Below are 22,492 nucleotides of genomic sequence, written 5' to 3' on the forward strand. Positions count from 1 at the left end.
GCCACCATGCCTGGCTGAACCTGTAAACTTTTCAATGTTAGTTTTCTTTGCTCCCAGTTGATGATACTTTATAACCATATTGCAGATGTATACATACTATGTATATATGTGTATAGGTATGTATATGTATACATCTCCATATACACAATGCCATCTTTAAGTAAGCCAGACACCTGAGAGTCACCCTAGGCTCACTTCCCTCTGCGTCTCCCCCTATCTAGTCAGGCAGTCATCCAGCCTGCTGATCTACTTCCTTGGTTTCTCTAGAATCTGGCTCCCTTTTGTCTAACGCTGCCTGACTTCATAGCCATGTCATCTCTCACCTGCAGTCCCACAAAAATGCATCATCATCATAATGAACATCATCAGTTCCCCATGGAGATATATACATATACACATGTATGTATATATATACACACGTATACGTATGTCTTTCTCAAGAATCTCTACATTCTTGAGAAAATATGACTAAAAGGCATTTAGTTTATGATATTAATTTGGGGTCTTCTGACCACCTTATTTCCTATTTTATTTTTTGAGACAGGGTCTCGCTCTGTCACCCAGGCTGGAGTGTAGTGGTGCAATCATAGCTTACTGTAGCCTCAAACTCCTGGGCTCAAGCAATCCTCCCACTAAGTTCTCGAGTAGCTGGAACTACAAGCACATGCTACCATGCCCTGCTAATTTTATTTTATTATTAGTTTTTGTAGAGACAGGGACTCACTATGCTGCCCAGGCTGGACTCAAAACCCTAGGCTCAAGCAATCCTCCTGTCTAGCCTCCCAAAGTGCTGGCATTACAAGCATGAGCCCCTGCACCCAGCTGACCAACCTATTTCAGAGACCTTATATATTGTAAGATACATGAAAAGTGTTGAAAAAAACTATCCATTGCACAAACAATGACTAAATTTAAAAAGAAAATATATGCACAATCCTATCTTTTCATGAAATCATTTTTTTGTATACTTCCAAGTTCTTTTATTTTTTAAATAATTTTGTCACTGTCATCATCTTATGTCAGATGTAATTGGTGTTCTTTTATGGTTGATGATTATAGCATTATCATTCTACTTGTCGTATAGACTTCCTTGTTACAAGTTTAAATGATGGTCTGCTATGCCAATTACATTGATTTACTGTAATTTAATAGCCCAGCCACCCATCATTGGACATCGGTGGTTTCCACCGTTCATTATTAGATATGGGCATACGATGAAGTGCTGCCTCACACCTAGTCACTCACTGTAATCTAACCTCCAGTTCTATCTTTCTATTGAAACAGCTCCGGCCAAGATAGCAGTGGTCCTCTATTTAATGAACATCATCAGTTCTTACCTTAATTGACCTCCTCAAAATTCCATGTTGTTAGCCTCTCAATCCTTCCTGAAGTTTGTTCTTTCCTTGGCTTTTAGGACACTGTCCTCCAGAAGGCTTTTTCTTCCCTTTCTGGCAGTTCCTCTTTGGTCTCTGTTCCTGCGACTTAAGTCTGCCCCCTAAATATTGGCATTGCCAGAGATGAGTCCTGTCCTTAGTCCTCTCTTGCCTTAATCTGTATCATGTCTCTGAATGTGGGATTGTCCCCTCCCAAGACTTCAGCTTTCATGATACATTGATGATACCCAAATCACTTCCTCCATCCCAAGTCTCTCTACCCAAATACTCATCAGTGCCTGGCACATAGTAGACACTTGATACATGTTTGTTAAGTGACTGAACATCTTCACCTGGATGACCCATAGCACTTTGAAAATCAGTCTATAAACTTGTCATCCTACTTCAAGCTCCTCCCAAAGTCTGCTCCCACTCCTGTGTTCTTTGTTTTGATAAAAGCCACCGTCATCTCCTTTAAGTAAGTCAGAAACCTGAGAGTCACCCTAGGCTCACTTCCCTCTGCGTCTCCCCCTATCTAGTCAGGCAGTCATCCAGCCTGCTGATCTACTTCCTTGGTTTCTCTAGAATCTGGCTCCCTTTTGTCTAACGCTGCCTGACTTCATAGCTGCGTCATCTCTCACCTGCATTCCCACAAAAATGCATTTTTTGCCGGTCTTGTCATTCTTACTAACACTCTCCTCCCGCCACTTCCCACCCCCATCCCCCACCAACTGTTAAATCCATCTTTATATTTGCCTGGGCAACTTCACCTCCTGGAACCTCGAGAATAAACCTACTGTCTCTTCATTCCTTACTTCTCTCAGTGTTATTTATTCCCCTTACCTGGAAGGCTTTTTTCCTTCTGTGTGTCTCAAAAACTTATTACACCCTGTCCTTTAGAATGCATAAGCAACCCTATGTCTGAAAAACCTTCCCTAACTCTCTCCCTCCAGACCACTCTGAGCCTGCCAGGGATCTCAGTACTTCCAGTTTCTCATTGCCTGTTGATTGTCTACTGCAAAAGACTGAGTTCCCTGAGGCAGGATCCTGAGTATTTTATCAAGGAGTTGACAGAGGCCTTCAGTAAGTACCTGTTGGGTAGAAGTTCTCTGGATAAACACATTCTAGGAGTGGGGTTAAAATGTGCAAACCCACATGTGAAGAATATGACTAATTGCTTCTCCAGAGAGGTGTATTGATTTATGCCACCAGCAAGAAAGCCAGTTAGAAGCATGTTTCTAACAACCATTTACTGACTGCTTATCATCTGTCAGGTGTTGTGCCAGAAGAATGGAATTCAAACATTTCATTATTTTGAGTAGCGCAGTCCAACAGAACTTTCTTCAGTGATGGAAATATTCTATATCTGCACTGTCCAATAGGGTAGCTATTAGCCACATGTGGCTTCTGAGCCCTTGAAGTGAGACAAGTGTGACTGGGGAACTGAATTTCTCATTTCCTCTAATTTTAGTTATTTCACATGTAAATGCAAACACTCCGGTGGCAAGTGGTCATCTTATTGAACAGTGCGGCTCTAGAGAGAAAAAAGGAAATCAATCAGCAGACATAACTGCCACATTCTGGATTATTTTTTAAATACTAGTGGGTCTAAGCCTACCTCATTAATGTGTGGCCAGCTGTCAAGTGCTATCATTTTTATTAGTCAGAACCACCTAATTTGGGAAACATTTTATTTTTTCCTTTTTTAAATTAAAACAATTTTTTAAAAATAGAGATGGGGTCTCGCTATGTTGCCCAGACTGGTCTCAAACTTGTGGGCTCAAGTTGATTCTCCTGCTTTGGCCTCCCAAAGTGCTGGGATTACAGGCATGAGCCACCGTGCCACTGGCCAGATTTGAGAAACATTTCATAAATAGGTTCCTAGATCAGGAAAACAACCAGAATGTGTAAGTCTGGACACTTGAGGCAAAATGGGAAACGTTGCTCACAGCACTTTCTATCCAGAGGCGTGGACTTAGTTACTCCAAAGGAGGCCAGAAGCAGAACACTTCTGGAGAGGCATCTACTGGACTTGTTTTTCCACCAAACTGCTAGACTTGTTTTGATCAGGCAGGAAGTGAAGCAACTTTTCAGGGAGAGAGCCTAGCCTCTGCATCTCCTCTGGGGCGGACCACACCTTTTACCTTCTACTTGTGAGCCTAGGTCGAATTTCGCTTTCCAATTTAGGGAAGAGCAGGGTAGGCAAAACTATTCTCCTAGAAGATTTTTTTTTTCTTTTTTTAGATTTCAAACCCAAAGTTATATTTTAAATCGATACCTGTTTGGATTCTCCAAATTAATTTATATACTCCTAAAACAGACACTTAACCTAACTGCACAATTCTTTGCACATAGAGGACTTTGAAAAGAGTAAGTACACTGAGTTGCATTAGATGAATCCTATCGGGTAAGCACTCGTGACCTACTGGCAACCTTTTATAAGCTGATGATGGGAGAGGAGTTTCAATCTCTTTTGGAGTTGTTGGAAACGTGCCAAAAAGATAACCTGGAGTATGTTGTCCTGAAAGTCCTGTTTTAATATTTAACACGAACATCTTATACCCCCGGAACTCGAGTGAGCAGTTGTTGGGCCGAGAAATCTGGGGTACAGGGCCGTGTATGTATTGATTGTTTGGACACTCTGGCCAGCAGCACCCCAACCTCACTCCAGCTCTCCAAACTCGCAGCGCTTCCCGGGGCGCGCGCGCTCGGAGCCGGACCTGCTCGCTCCAGTGCGCGCCCAGGAGCGAACCATCGGGTTGGCGGGGGTGGAGGGGTGCAGGCGTGGAGGCCGCTGGCCGCTCGGACCTCGGACTTCTCCTGCCGCCGCCGCCGCCGCCGCCGCCGCTCGCCCCACGGCCGGGAGTCGCGCTTGGCGCGGTTCGCCGCGGAGACCTTGGAGGCGCGGCGCCGGCGAGCCCTCCCCCTACGGGCGGGTAGGTGGTAGCGGCCGATTTGAGAGTTTCCCGGGCCGGGCGGCGGGCGCGGAGGCGCAACGCTGGGGCGGGGGCGGGCTGACGCCGCCGCAGCCGCGGGAGGAGGGACAAAGGGGTGGGTCCCCGCGGGTTGGCACCTCGGCGGCCGGGGCTGCGGGTCAGGGCGCTGGCCCTCGGTGCCCAGGAGGAGTAGGAGCAAGAGCAGAAGCTGGGCCCAGAGCCGCGCGCCTACGCGGGACCTGCGCCCGAGATGCCGGTACGAGGAGACCGCGGCTTTCAGCCCCGGCGGGAGCTGTCAGGTTGGCTCCGCGTAAGTGCCTCCTTGCGCCGCGCGGTTGGGAGGAGGGTCGCGAGCGTCAGCGTGGGAGGGCGCGTGGGAGGGCGCGTGGGCGCTGCTCTTGGGCTGCTCTGAAGTTGTTCTCCGATGCGCAGTAGGAAGCGGGGATTCTCCCACCCGGACGTGGGGTGCAGGGGAGCGGTAGGTTTCACCGACCGGGTTGATGGCTCGTGGCCTCCGGGGCTCCTGGAACCTTTTCTCTACTCTGAAGTCACTTGGGCAGGAGATTAAGGCGCGTGTAGGGGACGCTATCTTGAACCCGGTGTCCTTGATTTCTGCCGGCTTGGAGGCGTCTCGTTGTGCCTGTTGTGTCGCTTGTATGTCTTTGTGTTTCCTACTCTGTTTCAAACCACAGTCTGTAGTGATGCAAAGTTACAGGCTTGTGTAAGTGAAAAAAGTAAATGTTTTTTTTTCATTAGGGAATGGGGATGGAAATTTGGAAGAACCCACAAAAGGAATGTGATGAATGCTTTGTATTCTGTTACTATCCTACCTGTCACCAGTTCCTTTTATGTCTTCATTTGTCGAATTTCCGCTTTTACTCGGTAGTTTAAGTTGTAAATAATCAGAGGTTTCTACCACAGGGTTTTAACATTCTTGAAATGTGGACAAACTTGGGAGTGAGTGCTCCCGGGCTTAGTAATGAAATACAGCCTCCCACCTCTATTTCAGCTTCAGTTCTTAGGCTGGGCTGCTTTTCTGGCAGCTGTCTGGCCTGAGTAATGATGGTTGTGGTTTCCCTGAAGTTCCCAGCGGAGAGTCATCCCATGATAGAAACTGCCTCGCGCTGCTCACTCCCGCTCAGCCCGGGGAATCCCAGAGGGGAGGAGGCAGGCCGTTTGCTTCAGGTCCCCAGGTGGTCCATGCTGGCTGTGCTGATGGTCCTCCTGAAAAAACAGGTCCGCCTTTGTCAGCGTAATTCAGAGAGAGATGTAATTTTTTGAGAGAGCACACCTGGGCGGGAGATCTCTTAAGGTGAGAAATTCGCAGTGGTAAAGGTATTTGTAGCAAAGTACCACATTATATCCTGCCTGAGAAAATGAAATTGGATTATTCAGTAAGTTTTCATGAACAACTCCACCTCAATGTGGGGATTACAGAGATGGGCAAGAGCGTGCCTCTGCTACACAGCCCCGCTGGGAAAGCCTGGAAGCAATTAAGAATCCGATGAGTGCCATTTAGAAATATGGACGGGGTGCTGGAGCTTCCTCACTGTGGGGAGATGGCAGAAGTGGGGTGCTTTACTAAGGCAATGGTGACTTTTGAGGTGTTTCTTGTGGTTTTTCAGAGCTACTTCTGCAGATTGATGAAGGGGAACTTTTCCCCCCTGAAATGCTGGTGTAACTTTTCAGTACCATCCAGCTATTGTAGCACTGAATGAGCCCTACCCGTGCCAGTCACCGTGGGGGGATACAAAGATGAACAAGACGCAGTTTCTGCGTCTAAGAGTCTAGTGGACCTGAGACTGTTAGACTTTACTCTGCTATCTCTGTCGGGATTCCTGAGGCTGAGGGAGGGGAATGTGTGGTACGGATACCGATGCACACTCTGCAATAGGGAAATTCAGCAAAGGGTGGGGTTGGTCCTATATGCACTCCCTTTAGGGACTCTTGCTGGGAATGAAGGGCACTTTCTACGGTGGTTCGCCGTGCAAACCACTGTAGAAAATGGGGCCAGTAATGCGCCCACCTCACGGTGCTGAGCCAGGTCTGAGTGAAATGACATAGACTACAAGGCATGTAGCGGATGCCAAGAAAATGGTAGCTAGTAATATGAACCAAAACGGGGACTGAAGACTCTTAAGTGCTGGGTCCTGGGTTGATAAGGGAGATGAGATCTAGAGGTACGAGTAGGAGGTGCCAGGTAGGTGTCCAGGAACAAACTGACAGTTCTCGTTCATACTCTGTCGAAAGGCCTTGAATGCCACAACAAAACTTTGGGTGGGGGGAAGTCATAGAAATCCCTAATGTATTAATAACTTGACTTTCCCTATAAAAGAAGTGAACCAGTTTCCCAGTAAACATTCCACCCCATAACTATTTTTGAGACATTCATAGGCTTAAGACCAATGAATTTTTATATCACCCCCTGGGGAATTGCATTTGCAATGACTTCTGCCTACATTTAACTTTTGATCTAGTTCTTTGTGCATTGACAAAAGTTCACAGCCAACCGTTTCTCTTCGGGACGACTGGAGAACTTTCTGCATGCTACTGAAGGCAAGGGAGATTTTGAGGTCGGCAAGGTTTTCTCTCCTTGAGAAGGTTATCGTTTTCGGAGACATAGTTCTTGAAACTAGGTGGGGCCACTTTAGTCCTGTTTACAGTAATGTGTTTAATAATATAAATAGTAATTTAAAAAGTCATGCAGATTTGGTCGGGACGTGGCGTGAGATGTGGGTGTGGTGGGGGCGGGGTGAAGAGGTAGAAGGGTTCCCAGTCACTGCTGAAACTTTCTTTTTTATTTATTTATTTATTTATATTTTAAAGATGGGGTTTCACCATGATGGCCAGGCTGGTCTTGAACTCCTGACCTCAGATGATCCACCCACCTCGGCCTCCCAAAGTGCTAGGATTACAGGCATGAGCCACCGTGCCCGGCCACTGCTGAAACTTTCAATATACTCTACCAAGAATATGAGCCACCAGGGAATTCCTTGCCTAATCTCTAGAACGAATCCCATTAACCAGTTGTGGCTGCAGATGAATTTATCTAGGTTGAGAGCTGATTCCCAATAACATGCCTCATTGATTTGACTCTAAGTAATCAGGGGTCCAACAGTTGCTGACTAGAGTGGCCTTGGACCAACCAGCCTTGATTTTCCGGAGAACGTGATTTGGGATGTGGTAGTGTCTGAGGGTGAGATTGCCTCAGATGGGAGTGGAGCGAAGCAGAACAGTTTTCTCTGCTGTTTTACTGAGTTTGTTTCTTGATCCTAAATCCAAGGGTCAGGGTCAGAAACATAGACTCAGAGGTTAGATTTAATACCCATTTAGTGGGTTAAACATATCAATGGTTATATGAACTTTGTTAAGGTTTAAAAAACTATTTAGGGCCTATTTCACCCTCACCTACATTTAGTGGGTTATTTTTGCCATCAGCCTTTTTAGTAGATGCCCATATAGAAAGTAAATTTGGGAGGGTTTAAGGTGGTATTACTTACTATTAAACTTTTTGAAAAGACAATGTAATAGCAGTGGGAAAAAGTTTAGGCATGGAACTCCAATATGCAGTATTGCAATAGCTAGTTTTAATTTTCTTTCTTTCTTTCTTTCTTTTTTTTTTTTTGAGATGGAGTCTTGCTGTTTCACAGGCTGGAGTGTGGTGGCACGATCTTGGATCACTGCAACCTCTGCCTCCCAGGTTCAAGTGATTCTTCTGCCTCAGCCTTCCAAGTAGTTGGGATTATTAGAATAATATTATTATTAATTTTGGATGGTACCTAGGAAAGCAGTTGATTGAGCTAGTATGCTGCATAAATTGTACTATGAGAGGCAGAGTTCCAAGTCGGAGAGTGTCTGCTCCCACTTTTTCCATTTGATTAGGAAAAGCACTTCTTAGAACTTGGTGACTGACAGCTAGAGCCCCAGAAGGCCTGCACAAACTGGGGCAATGGCTACCCATACCAGTGACAGCTCCATTCTGTTTTTTAAAGGGATTAGTGTCTCCATCATCCAACTGGCCATTAAACAACTAAAGCTTCATCATTCTGGATAACCTGTGAGCTCTCAGAAGACAGACTAAGGACTGTCATACCCCCGAAATACCTAATCATTTAATTAAGCATTTTCTCTACCTCTTATGCTATCCCCAAAACACTGCTTTCCAAAGTCTGGTATACAGACAGACCTACAGGTGGTGTAGGGAGATACATACCGTATTTTTCAATTATGATGCATGAATATTATATGTTAGGAATAAAATACATAAAGCCAGCTACCATGTTCATTTATTTCATGGCTAGATTGCTTAGAATGAGACAAAAATAAACATTAAATAAAGCAGTGAGTTTGCATTAAGAAACATCATCAACTCTGGGAATGAGTAACATGAGGCTAAGACAAAAATGGTAAAGATAGCCCTTGACATCTGAGGTGTGCACAGTACTGCTTAAAATATGAGTGTGTCCCTTACTTACAGAGAGCCTGGCATACCTCGACCATACCTTCAAGAAAGTCAAACACAGAATAGCCTAGAATAGTCAGACAAGTCGATGGACTTTCTGTCTTAAGCGTATGCATCTTCCTCTTATCCACCCAGATCTCTTAGGTGTGGTGGCAGACAGTATACTTATGGAGCTGTTTTAATGTCTGGCCCAATTCTCATTCCTTTCTCTGCTTCCACAAGCCATTCTGCAGTTTTTAAAGGTCTGTCAGTGTGACATTTTTGATACGATAGAGTGATGGGGAGGAAATATTTTGGCATTGATGGGGGACATAACTCTATTATCAAGTGACTCTTATGATTCATTACCAAAGAATGTGGACAGCAAAACAGCCTTACCTTAATACATTTATCAAAGTCTTTCCAAAAAATGCCAACTGGATAAGGTGTTTGTTTTTTTAATATATCTGTATATCTATATATGAAGCTCATATTGGTCTGTAAAATAGGCTTTCACATTTTCATAGGAACTGGCAGCCTTGAGGTAGAAAAGTAGCCCTGCTTTGACCTAGAGCATGCATGCTCATGGCAGGTGAATAAAACAAGGAGAAGAGAAAATACCGTTTCAGTCACCAGAATCTCTAGTGATATGTGTGTTCACAACATTTATGAGAAATCCCAAGCTTTCAATTAGTAACTTGTACTTTAGTCATTTAAAATCAGCACAGATATTTGTTTAGTGCCTCTGCCAGATGGTTAAAGTTAAATCAGGTTTTTTAACCTGAAAAACATAATGTAGCTTTCCTTAACTGTTTACACACCATTGTGTATTGCAGACCATAGCCAGATACATTTTGTAATAATGAATGTTTAACTTTTAGCCAAATTAGAATATCAGTGGTTATGGTTTCTATTTTATTTCTCTTCCTCCAGTTACTGTATGGGGGTGCAGTAACAGCAGTGGTGGTGAAAGTGAATTTCTTGATGGATCTTCCGTGAATCAAATATTTGTATTTTAGGAAGTTAGGCTGACCAAAAGATTTCAAATCATACCATGAATCATGGCAAATATCTTATGTCACATCCTTGAATATACATGTTTACTAAATTTTACCTATATGTGTATGTGAGCATGGACTGCAGAGTTAATTTGTGTGATAATTATTATTTCTATTGTAGGTTTTAATCAGCCACATTAAATATATGTATTATGTTCACAGGGAAAACATGGTATCATCTTTGGAAACTTTAATTATAATATGCCTCATATTATAGACACCCGATATAAGTATGGGACTAAATATATGAGGTAGTGACAAGTCAGGCATTTGGAGGGAATGTTTGTCACTCATTGTGGGAGAGAGTTATTGGAATAGTTATTCTTACTGGTAGGTAACAGTTATGACTGTAATGAATAGATGTGACTAAAATCCACTTATGCCTTTGCCATCGTATTAACAGCTTTGATGGAGATATGTGAGAACATTGTAGAGACTTTGGATTTTGTCACTTGAGTTGAAGGTAAACAGAGACAACAGTACTTTCTAGTCATCCATAGGAATTAATGAACACTTCCAGGACATGTAGCTTCGAGTATTTTCTAGGTTTTTCTGAGGGGGAAATAATGTTCCCCTTGGAGCTGTTTGTTTCCATTTGTTGAGAGTCATTTGTTAGCAGAGTATTAAAGGAAGTGTTCTCAGTTCTAGGCTGTGTTTCTTCTTTGATGACTTATTGAGGGGAGCATACCTGAGACCCTGGGTGGAGCTCTGCAATGGGGACAGGGTCGTAAGTAATGTAGGCTTCGAGAGGCAACCATTCCGCTTTCAGTCCTTGGAAGACGGTTCCTAAGTGTATCTGGCAAAGCCAGTGAAATTATTTGACGGAATTAATTAGCAAAATTAAACATTTCTGTTTTTGAAAAGAATGAATCATTTGGAAGGAACTTCCTGGTGAGCTCAGTTTTAGCAACCTGGTTCCTCCCTTACCCTTCTGCAGTCTGGCCGAATCAATTGCGTTCTTGCCTATGATCGGTGAGGATACACATGCCAGTATTTATTCTAGCCCTTATCACTTCCCGTCAGCCCTGAGCCCCTCCTTGGTCTGAGTCATCTTGGTAACCCCAGAAGCTGACAGAGCACCAACCACATCCACTAAATGGTGGACTGACTTGATTTGGGGAAGGCTTGTTGGATAGGAATAAGAGACTAATGGAGAAATAGGACAGTGGATTCCTGACGTTTATATAGTGAGTGGATGATCATTTGTAAGAATTGCAAATTTCATTCAGAAAATTTTATTCAAAAAAATTACAGAATTTCATCCAGACCATTTTTGTCATGGCATGGAAGCAGCATCAGCTGTACCATTGATTAGCTGAGTGACTTTTGCTGTCTTGTAACTCTAGTTCTCAATTTCTTTATCAGAAAATGAGTAGTTACAGTTGATCATCCTCAAGTTTTTGTGCCTAAGATTCTGAGGGTTCTAAGTGTTTGTGTATAAAGCCTAGAGAACATTTTAAATGATTTCTATTGGTTCTTATCATCTTAAAATGTTTCTGTGCTCCTTAAGCTACGTTTGTATTTGTTTTCTTCAATTCTTCTTCTTTTTTTTTCTGTTAAAAAGAGATCCAATGAATTCCCTCTGAAAAGCATTTTTTAAAAAGACAAACTGGGAGCCCAAGAGTGGCTGCTAGTTGTTTTGCTCATGAAGTGATCGAAAGATCTATTATTCAGTTGCAGCTTAAATTATGTACCACACAGTGTGTGCTGGATTCTCTTCCTTACTCTGCAGCCTAAGCCAGCAACTGCAACCATCTTGCAGAGCTTCTTGAGAATCCTTCTTCCTTTTCCTCTTCCTCTCCACTCTTCCCAGTAAAAGCAGCACACTGGAGCTTCCAACATGCCCCTCTTTTCACCATGGGCTTCTCCCCAGGGCCACATTGCCTGTGGCGTACATTTGGAAGAAGAGGCCGGCCTGCAGCTGGGAGCCCTTTCTCATTTGCTCTTCACAAAAGTGTTGGAAGATGAGCCTACTGGTCACTATTGCAAAACCGCATTGTTCACTGGTGTAAAATCACTGCTGTCATCTGAGTTTCAGCATAACTTCAGGCATGTTGGAGTTTCTCAACATAACCTCAGGCAGAGCACTTTGCCTTCCTTGGGCTGGTCTGTTTAGTGTCTGGGTGAGTTTTAAGAGGGCAGAGAGATTGTGGCATCTTAGACACTCACTGAAATTTTCCAGAAATGTAACGGGAAACATTTGTGCTTTTCATTCTGGTGTTATTGTTGAAGCCTAAAAATGTGGGCAAGTGGTAGCACGTTGTAAGAAAGAGGACCCAAGTTCTTTTTGAGCCTCAAGTGAATTTTAATCAAAGGTTTGGTAGAAATATTTAGTCTCCTTAATACTGTTTAAGGGCACAGTTTGGCAGTGAAGGATCAGGAAGAGGCAGAAAAGGTAGACTCGATTTGCCAGACTTAGGGCTAAAAAAATTTGCCTGGTACGTTTCCCTGGAGAAAATTTCCCTGTAGAAGCAGTAGCATGTCCTCTGTTACAAGCCTGCTTGTTGATAATGAAGATTTTTCTGTGTTATCAATTTCATTGAAGTATAATATGTATAATAAAATACACAAATCTTAAGTAGAGAGCTTGATGAATTTTATTTATTGTGTTAAAGTACATATAACATTGTCTATTATTTTAACCATTTTAAAGTATAAAATTCAATGGCATTTAATACACTCACAGTGTTTTGTAAACGCCATCATCACTGTAGTTCCAGAGGTGGATGAATTTTTACATGAATATATTCACCTGTGTGATTATCACCTAGATGAAAAACTAGAATATTCCATCACTATAGAAAGTTCTCTCTTGTTACTTTTTCAATGATTACCATACCTACCCGCAAGGGAACTTCTCTTGCGACTTTTCTTACTGTGGAATACTTTTGCTTGAACTTGAGAGAGGACCCATGTAAATAAATTCAACTTTTTGTTTCTGTCATCTCTCACTCAACCTAATCTCTGTGAAATTCACCCATGTTTGTTGCGTGAGATTCAGTAGTTCTTTTTTGCTGTTGAGCTGTATTCCATTTATGTGTATTTGCCATAATTGGCTTATCTCTTCTGTTGATAGGTATTTGGGTTATTTTCAGTGTTTTTGCTATTTTGAATAAAGCTGCCATGAAAAGCACCTATACATTGCTTTGTGGACATGTGCCCCTATTTTTCTTGTGTGAATTCCTAGCACCATAGGTTAGGAATTAAAAAAAAATTTTTTTTTGAGACAGAGTCTTGCTCTGTCGCCCAGGCTGGAGTGTGGTGGTGTGATCTCGGCTCACTGCAACCTCTGCATTCCGGGTTTAAGCAATTCTCCTGCCTCAGCCTCCCGAGTAGCTGGGATTACAGGCATGTGCCACCACACCTCGCTAATTTTTGTATTTTTAGTAGAGGCAGGTTTCTCTTGAACTCCTGAGTTCAAGCAGTTTGCCTGCCTTGGCCTCCCAAAATGCTGGGATTACAAGCATAAGCCGCCGCGCCCAAAGGGTTACGGATGTTTAATTTTGATTCTTTACCTCTGAAGTCAGATAGACCTGGGTGTGATTTTTTTTGTCCTGCCACTTGTTTGCTTGACCTTGAGCACTTTACCTTTTTCTCATGTTCTGTTTTCTCAGCTGTAAAGTGGGCATACCCTATCAGTTCTGGTTCAGTCAAGAAAGCATGTCATTCTAGCTATTTCAAGGAGAAGGGGATTCAATACGGAGTATTAGTTGCCTTCAGAACAAAGAAAAGGGGAGAGGTGCAAAAAAAATGGAAGCCCACTGCTGGCTTTCTCATTTGCCCCAAAGAAACTGAGAAAGCGGCTGCAACCCAGACCCAAGACCTTTCACCTTCTCACCCTCTCCAGCCTGAGGCTCGTGAAAGGGCGGGGAACCTGGGCATGCAGCAAAGCTCATGTCTGAGGAATCCAGCTTTTGCCTGCTACTGCTGCTGACTGTAGGAAGACGAAAAACAAACGGCTTCTGCTTTCCTTCACCCTTCCAGATCTTAAACACATGTACCTTGCTGGCGGAACCCTGTTGGCAACAGAGTTGGGGGGGCCTCTGGTAGAAACAGAAACTCAGTGCTAGCAAAGAAGAAATGGCAGGGCCGGGCGCGGTGGCTCACGCCTGTAATCCCAGCACTTTGGGAGGCCGAGGCGGGTGGATCACGAGGTCAAGAGATCGAGACCATCCTGGTCAACATGGTGAAACCCCATCTGTACTAAAAATACAAAAATTAGCTGGGCATGGTGGCGGGTGCCTGTAATCCCAGCTACTCGGGAGGCTGAGGCAGGAGAATTGCCTGAACCCAGGAGGTGGAGGTTGCGGTGAGCCGAGATCGCGCCATCGCACTCCAGCCTGGGTAACAAGAGCGAAACTCCGTCTCAAAAAAAAAAAAAAGAAGAAATGGCATAGATACCACCTGGGGTTGCTTTGAGGTGATCAGTAAATGGCAGTGGTTATAACTTACTGTTTTCATCATTATTCCTTAAGAACTGCTGCTGCAGTTCAGACTTTTTCTCTTTTTCCTTTTTTTTCCCCCCGAGATAGGGGCTTACTCTGTCACCCAGGGTGGAGTGCAGTGGTGCCATCATGGCTCTTTGCAGCCTCGATTTCTCTGGCTCAAGTGATCCTCCCACCTCAGCCTCCTGATTAGCTGGGACCACGAGTACATGCCACCATACCTGGCTAATTGTTAAATCTTTTATAGGGATGAGGTCCGTGTTGCTCAGGCTGGTCTTGAACTCCTAGGCTCAAGCGATCCTCCTACCTCAGCATCCCGAAGTGCTGGGATTATAGGCGTGAGTCACCATACTTGGTCACGCGGACTGATTTCTGTAACGCATGTTCACAGTCAGTCTTTTCACTGTATAGTCATATGGATGCCACTGTTGAGAGCTCCCTGCCACATAAGGTATGGTTTTTCTGGAAGGGCCTCAGATTCTGCATCTATTGCTCTGTGATTCTAGGTACTTTTCTATGGAATAAGCTTGAAAACTGAGTTTTCAAGCCTATAAGTTAATGTAGAACTGAAAGGTGATTTAATTCTAAGAGCTGCTGCTTTGATGTATAATTTTATGGAACCTAATCAGTGTTTTCTTTTTGAAGTCATTCCAATTTATTATTAATAAAGTAAAAGGTAATATATAAATCTTGCTTATAGATGGGGTTACATTTTTCTCTGTCTTTAACTTCCTTTGTCTTTTGATAAATGAGATGGAAAGAGATTAGATTTTTGTCATGTTTCGTACCTCAGATGTCTTGCGGAGGGAACACTGTTGGCTACCAAAACAGGCAGAAGTGTCTGTCCTGTTACGAGCTTATTTTATGTAACATAAGCTATAATGTAGTGCTTTTAAGACATTTAAAAGTCTTGAATCAGTGTTGGCAACATCTGTCTGTAACGATGTCACACGTGGAAAGAACTGAGTTTTTCTTAACTTTAGAATGTGAGTATTTTCCTCCTTCAAATAATTTTTTCTATAACCCAGACCTATTTTACCTTCCAGGGACTCTACTATTACTGCCCTAAGGTGACTTGCTAGAAACGGAGTGGTCAAGATGTATTGATTAACATAACATTTAGGCTTACTTCTGTAGTACTACTTGTGAAGCCTCCTTGCAGAGAAATTTCAAGTGATAAGGAAAGCAAATATTCTAAGTGCAAAAATGAGTATAACCAGTGACGATTTCAGCCACTGGTTTAGCAGTTCAAGTGAGCTGGCTGTTTTTAAAGCTTGCTTAGTAAATGACTGCGCTAGAAATATATTGACAGAATTCGGTTTTATCTCTTTTTCTCCAGACTTTTAGTTGGCCAGGGCTAACAATGGATGTCTAAACAGTTTACAGTGGCTGATACACAATGAACAAAGGGTTTCACTGTTTGGAGACTGGAAAATAGAGCCAGAGGGGAGCTTCTTATGGGCATTGACCTAGTTCACTCCTTTTGACAAAAATGCTTGGTTTTAAATCAATATACATATTTCTAACCCAAATATCTATAAATTGTTCAGCTAGTAGTGTTACAGCTGGAGGAAGGGACCTGTGGTGTTGCTTTGTGTATTTTCATGAAGTATAGCCTTTATTTTTATTTGACAATATTCTTTAGAAACAAATTGTCAAGGGAACTAATATTCCACAAAAGTTAGGGAAAGTTAAGAGAGGCAGCTGACATTCCATCAGTTTCCTTCTTAGTCCCTGGAACCTCCCCACAATTAGGAATTGGTTAGTCACCTGCTTTTTAAAGATAAATTTCTCTGTAGGCGTTTCTGCTGAAAAATGTGGGGAAACAGGACTGGGCTAAAAATAAAATCAGTTCAGGCATTGCTAAACCTCTAAGTATCACGTTTGTGATTTACTTTTCCAGGAAACATAAATTGGCAATATTTTTGCTCCTTTTTATTACCACAGAGAGAGAATATTTGCATTCAGCATGCACAGCCTGAAAGAATATCTCTTGCCTATTAATAGAACAGGAGGAACGTACACATGTCTATGTGGGGGAAAAGCATCTCATTTGGCTTAGTAGTAAACTCCAAGTAAAAATTGCGTTGTTGTTCTGAATTGTCTTTGAGTATGATTTGTTGATTAAATATAAATGTCGACCTGATTGGATTATATCACAGCAATGAACATGTCCTAAAAAAAGAGCTGTAACATACCACTCCAGACAGTTACCAGACTTACTCGGTTGGCTTTATATTTAAGTGTCGTGGAAACTGGGATGCTGTCATTTCTGTTTCTCTGTCTCTTTGATCTGTTCCAATTTGAAATATACTGACTATGTTAGTGTAGTCTGCTGCGTGGATAGTCCATTATCATTCAGCAACATAAGCTTTTTGATTGAGATGAACGTAATCAAAGGAAGTGCTTGGAAACAGTGAACTGTAAATGTCTTCAGTGCACGTGTTTACCTTTTCAGAAGATCAGTGTGTTTTCAGTGAGGGTCTAAACTCACTGGCCTGGATTCCACCTCTTGTTGGATGGGTGATCAGTTTTAACATTAGAGGGTGTTGATTGTGAGCTCTGTAGGCATGGTGTAGAGTTGCTTAGTAAATATGGGAAGGTTAAAGGAAGAGAAGGGAGAAGCTGAGTCTCAAAGGACTGGAATGTGATAAGCACATGCTTACCACACTGGGTGTGTATTCTCTCCCCTTTCTTAGAGTATTCCTTGCCTCCTGAAAAAAGCGCTTTGCAGCAAATGTGGAGATCTTTTGAACCTGTGGCTTTGTGTTATTGTACCGACAAGTCCGAAATATGCATTAATGGAGCCTATAGAACTGCTCTGAGAATGTATTCTTGAGTTCTACAAATATGATGGGGTGTGTTGGGGGCTGACTCACTCCCGCTCAGTTCCCATGTGTTAAGTGGAACTCCTGATCTGTGAAATGCCTAACTATAGGGGAGTCCATGAGACAAAGCCAGGTGTGATTTGTTTTCCCGTAAGACCATGTTTGGTTAGCTTTTCTCTAGCAGAGCAGGGGAAGGAGTTCACAGGGCTGATGTAGAGTTAGGCTCTTGGTGTAGATCTCACTGACTTCTCCCAGTCGACTAGGAGTTAAGTGATAACCCTATTTTATTGGTGGGAAAACGGAGACTAAGAAACTTTAAGTGACTTGCCCCGTGTCGCACCGCTTGTGTGACAGGGAGGGGATTTGAGCCAAGGTCCATTTGACTAATTTGAAATCTGTAGATTCTGTCAACTCCACCAGTCTCTGCCTTTTAGAATCACAGTGGAAAGAAAATAAGAGAAGCCCAAGGCCCTGTGTCGATTTTTAGGAGTTTAAACATCATCGCTGAAAGTGCATGGAAATATTTGTACCCCCAGGGAATCTTGAGTAACAGTAACATTTCAATGTTGTCAAGACCTGTCTTCATTCTTCGGAGACTTCTGTGTGTTCATTACTGTATGAGACCCCAAAGACTCTAAGTTGCTTCTAAGACACAGCCTTACAGGGAAGTATTAATAGATTATATATACAGCTTTATTATAGAATACGTTTTATCATGTGAAAGTGTTCTTTCTTCAAGTCCATAGCCTCTAGTTAGAAGTGACCGTGTTGTCCCATCAACCCCTTTCCTCAAAAACTATTATTAATGTCAGGAACAGCTTGTGGTTTCAAACACCTGGATTGTAGAATTAGAAAGAACAACTTAGATATGCCGTGTTTGGGAACTTGCCTTTTGAGGATTGGAATTCCATTGCAAGTGTCCTTAGGGTCAAAGTATATCTCCTACAAATACCTCCAAGAGGTTTTAGGCTACCAGATAGTCACACTTCAGTGTGGAGTAGACCAGTCAGCTTTCTTCTGCTATCTAGCTGAGACCATACGCATTGCTAAAGAGGTAATTTTGTTTGGGGATGAAGATAGGGAATTTTGAAGCCAGAACGTTCTGGTGATGGTGGAGCAGATAATGCAGAGATGTTGGCCTTGGGACAGGGTGGAGGAGGAGGGCACTGAAAACCAGGGCAACCAGGGCAAGGGGTAGAAAGACCTAGGAAGTCTCCACATACTTTCCTTCTCTCCTGTTTCTCCACGGAACCCCAGGAAGAGTGCTTATTTCTCTTCGTCACTGTCTTCCCCCAGGACCCAGAATTGATAGGTCAGTTGAGTTTCCGTGGTCAGTCTAAGGTTCTGTTACTATTTAAAATGTCAGTAACATTTTTAGATTCGCTCAGATTCTTGCTGCTACTCAGAAACGGAGGCAGGCAAGGGGATCACTTGAGCCCAGGAGTTGGGGGCTACGGGGAGTTCTGATTGCTCTCGTGGCTAGCCATTGCCGTCCTGCCTGGGCACCACAGTGGAGACTCCACCTTAAAAAAAAAGAAAAGAAGAAGAAATAAAGAAAAGGAAAAGTTGATTCTTGATTCTCGGTTGTGACAAATGGTGGCTACGTGGTTCTGACCAGATTCTAAATTGGACTTCATGGTGGGCAAGGGAAACTTCCATTGCCTATCCCCTCTCTTTAAAAAACTTGTCTAGCAGTTTGCCTTGAGTTGTGGGTGCCACTTCCCTCGGTGTCTTTTTCTGAGGGTACTTGGTTCCTAATCTCGGTTGTCACCTGGAGCATCCTAGCAGTAAGCTCCAAGTAACAATTGAGATTAGAAACCAAAGTTTTTACTTATCTGTATCCAACACAATTCTTCTACCCAGTGTCTTGCTCAATGCATGTGTTGAAAAAACTGACAAATATAGCTAATTCTTTGAAGATTATCTGAAGCAAGATTTTGACCTTAGGTCAGCTTCCCCTGCAGTATGTCATTGGAAACTGTGAACAAGTTCAGATTTTAGTTTAGGTAAAAATATAACCAGAGAAGTTGCTACCAAGCATAGTTCACTTTGAGTTGACCTAACTTTTGGATTATGTACTCACTAAGATCTTATCTCTTATGAATTAAACAAATACAAGGAAAGAAATAACCAAATAAAAACACTTAAAACAAGTTTATCCACAAACAGTGTACTGGATGGGAAGGACAGACCTAAAAAGTTTGTCGAGGATAGAAGTGAAAAGTGAGGCAAAAGAAACCAGGAGTTGAGCTGTGTGTTTGCCTGTACCAGCCTTGCAGGTAAGGACCCATGGCCCCTGCACATCAGTCTTCTGTTGCTAACATTTGCATAAATTGAGTCTGGTGGTTTGCAAGCTACATACACCCAGCTGCCTGTTTGTTGTTTTTTTTTCTGCCTAATAGCTAAGAACTGTTCTTGCATTTTAAATGGTTGTATAAGTATCTATATGATCTCCTTGATTTTGCCTCTTGTGGTGGAAAGCCTAAAATATTTATTATCAGGCCTTTTGAGAAAATGTTTCCTGTCTCCTGCCTCAGACCTCCCGGAAGCTGGGTGTTGGCCTGATGTGTCCTGTTCTGCAACCTGGGAATAGTAGATCAGGGTGCTGCCTTGTGGGAAGATGCGGGCTGCATGAGACGCCCCTGGCCGTGGTCACTCGTAGCTTGGAAAAGCAAAAAGAAAAAGGAATTAGGTCTGAGCACCGACAGGCAGGTTTGCTTCTGGTTTCAATGTACGAAGGTGACCTGATCACAAGGGCCACTTGAGAAATTACAAGTGCAGATTTCCTGTGGGTTAGGCGGTGACCAAAAAAACACATTTTGTTTTTAGGATACAGAAAGGCCGTGAAGCTGAAATGCCCTTCTGTCATCAAACATTTCTGTCTGTGTTAGGATGTTTTGGATGTTCTCATTTCTCCGAATTGCAGGATTTCAACTTTGCAACATGTACTGTTGTGTTTCTGAGTTGTTGACTATTTCAGTTCCAGACAGTTCCTTATTTCCTGTCAGAGGAAGCGTGGAGTGGCAACAAAGTGCTGGTGTGGGTTCAAAGGCTTGGAGAAAAGAAAAGCAGTGGAGAAATTTCGTGAGGTTCCTTTGACTTAGAAGATTGAGAAAGGCTTTGAGTGAATGAATGTACGTATCAGTCACTGCTACCCCAGGTCCATTAGCTGTATCTAGACCTTTCTGTGTCCTAAAAACAAACATCGTTTTGCTGATGGGACTGTGTCCTGTGTTGACAGCTCTTTGTTTTCAAAGCCTGATGTACAGTAGAGACTTCAATGGTCAATGACTGAATGCAGTTTGTTTTTAAATCTCTCTCTCTCTCTTTTCTTTTTTTGGAGACAGAATCTTGCTCTGTCACCCAGGCTGGAGTGCAGTGGTGCGATCTCGGCTCACTGTAACCTCCGCCTGCCAGGTTTAAGTGATTCTCCTGCCTCCCGAGTAGCTGGGACTACAGGCACGTGCCACCATGCCTGGCTAATTTTTGTACTCTTAGTAGAGACAGGGTTTTGCCATGTTGGCCTGGCTGATCTCAAACTCCTGACCTCAGGTGATCCCACCTCAGCTTCCCAAAGTGCTGGGATTACAGGCATGAGCCACCATGCCCAGCCGTTTTTTTTTTTTTTTTTTGGAGACAGTCTCACTCTTGTCCAGACTGGAGAGCAGTGGCATGATCTTGGCTCACTGCAACCTCCACCTCCCAGGTTGGAGTGATTTTCCTGCCTCAGTCTTCTGAATACCTGGGATTATAGGCATGTGCTACCATGCCCAGCTAATTTTTATATTTTTAGTAGAGATGGGGTTTCGCCATGTTGGCCAGGCTGGTCTTGAACTCCTAACCTCAGGTGATCCACCCGCCTCTGTCTCACCAAAATGCTGGGATTGCAGGAGTGAGTGACCATGACCGTATTCTTAAAATCTGATATTAAACTTATACCACTGTTGCTTGCCCTTGCTAGAGTGGGGTTTATATTAATATTAGAAACACCCCTCATTTAAACAGTACTTCACAGTTTGTAGCAACTTCTACATAAAGCTGGGTATAGTAGCACATGCCTGTAATTCCAGCTGCTTGGGAGGCTGAATCAGGAGGATTGCTGGAGCCCAGGAGTTTGAGACCAGCCTTGGCAACATAGCAAGAACTTAGCAAAAAAAGCAAGAACGTAGCAAAAAAAGAAAAAAAAAACTTCATATAAAATTCCCACTTGATCCTCACCAAGAACCCTGTGAAATGAGTGTTATCCACTGGATGCTCAGAGAACCTAGAGCTCATACAGCTGGCTAGTGCATACCAGGAACTCGAACTACCTGTAAACTAGAGCAGTTGGAGAAGCTTGATGTGTTTGAAATTGTCTGTCTCTTGGTCCCCAGGCCCCAAGGGGAAGCAAACCTGATTCATCTTGGCAGATGCAGTGGAAGTTCTTGCTCGGATTTTCTTTTAATAGACAGTTCTTGGCGGTAGTTTGTTGCTCTCCTTCAGATAAACATTTCTTGATAGTGCGGTTTCTTCCCTCAATATATTCTTACTCCGCTGTGTACATCCATTTTTCAGAATGTCTAGTAAACATTTCTCTTGCATACCCTAATGCCAGTTTCTTACCTACTCCTCAGTAATGTGCTGCAGCAATGGCTTTGGGACCTGGTGTAGACATTATAGGTTGCTTTATTCATTCATCACAGTGACAAGGGGATCTTGCTTGGTGCCAAGTCCTTAGCTGGTTCCCTTGGCTTCAGTGACTCTGAGAGAGCCGTCATTGCAGGGACAATCAGTGCCAGGGTCTCCCTTTCTTCCTTCTCTTTTTTTTGAGATGTGGTCTCACTCTGTCACCCAGACTAGAGTGCAGTGGCACAATCTCAGCTCACTTGAGCCTCCTGGGCTCAAGCTATCCTCCCACCTCAGTCTCCCATGTGGCTGGGACTACAGCACGTGCCATTATGTCCGGCTAATTTTTGTACTTTTAGTAGAGATGGGGTTTTACTATGTTGCCCAGGCTGGTCTTGAACTCCTGAGCTCAGATGATTCACCCACCTCAGCTTCCGAAGTGCTGAGATTACAGGCCTGACCCACCACACCTGGCTTTTATTGTAATTTTAAAAGTCTATCTCTAATTTCCTCTAAGTTATGTTTTGAAATGTTCAATTCGTGGGGAACCAGCAGTCTCTCCCTTTTTATTTCTGCATCACTGCGCCACCTAGTGGATAATACATCTGTTACCAGGCAGTGGCCTTTGACGATTTCCTGATAACAACAAATTGTACAAAAAGGAAAGTTGGGTGCCTTTTTAAGCTTTTAAATCACATATGATTTCTGCCAGTAATTTTTGTTACTAGACAAGTACGGACTTTTTGAAAGGAGCTTAATATAAACGTTTAATTCCGAATTTTAAAAAATTTCAGCCATAGCTGAAG

General features: G+C 43.2%; 1 protein-coding gene across 6 annotated transcripts in view; it reads left to right on the top strand.

The window, feature by feature from the left end:
- Window positions 1–22,492, top strand: part of TJP2 (tight junction protein 2) — a 110,960-nt gene that overhangs the window by 25,521 nt on the left and 62,947 nt on the right. For 2 of the 6 annotated variants that reach the window (XM_012453700.3, XM_064361683.1), the window contains exon 1: window positions 4,560–4,619. The exons of 3 other annotated variants lie outside the window; for them this stretch is intronic. In XM_012453700.3, the coding sequence (XP_012309123.2) occupies window positions 4,560–4,619 (60 nt within the window). Of the gene's footprint in view, window positions 1–4,544; window positions 4,620–22,492 lie in introns of those variants that run through there. One more of the 6 variants, XM_012453719.2, reaches the window with a different exon arrangement.

This window comes from Aotus nancymaae, unplaced genomic scaffold, assembly GCF_030222135.1.
Source record: "Aotus nancymaae isolate 86718 unplaced genomic scaffold, 86718_ANA_hifiasm-v0.15.2.pri h1tg000041l, whole genome shotgun sequence".
NCBI lineage: Eukaryota > Metazoa > Chordata > Mammalia > Primates > Aotidae > Aotus > Aotus nancymaae.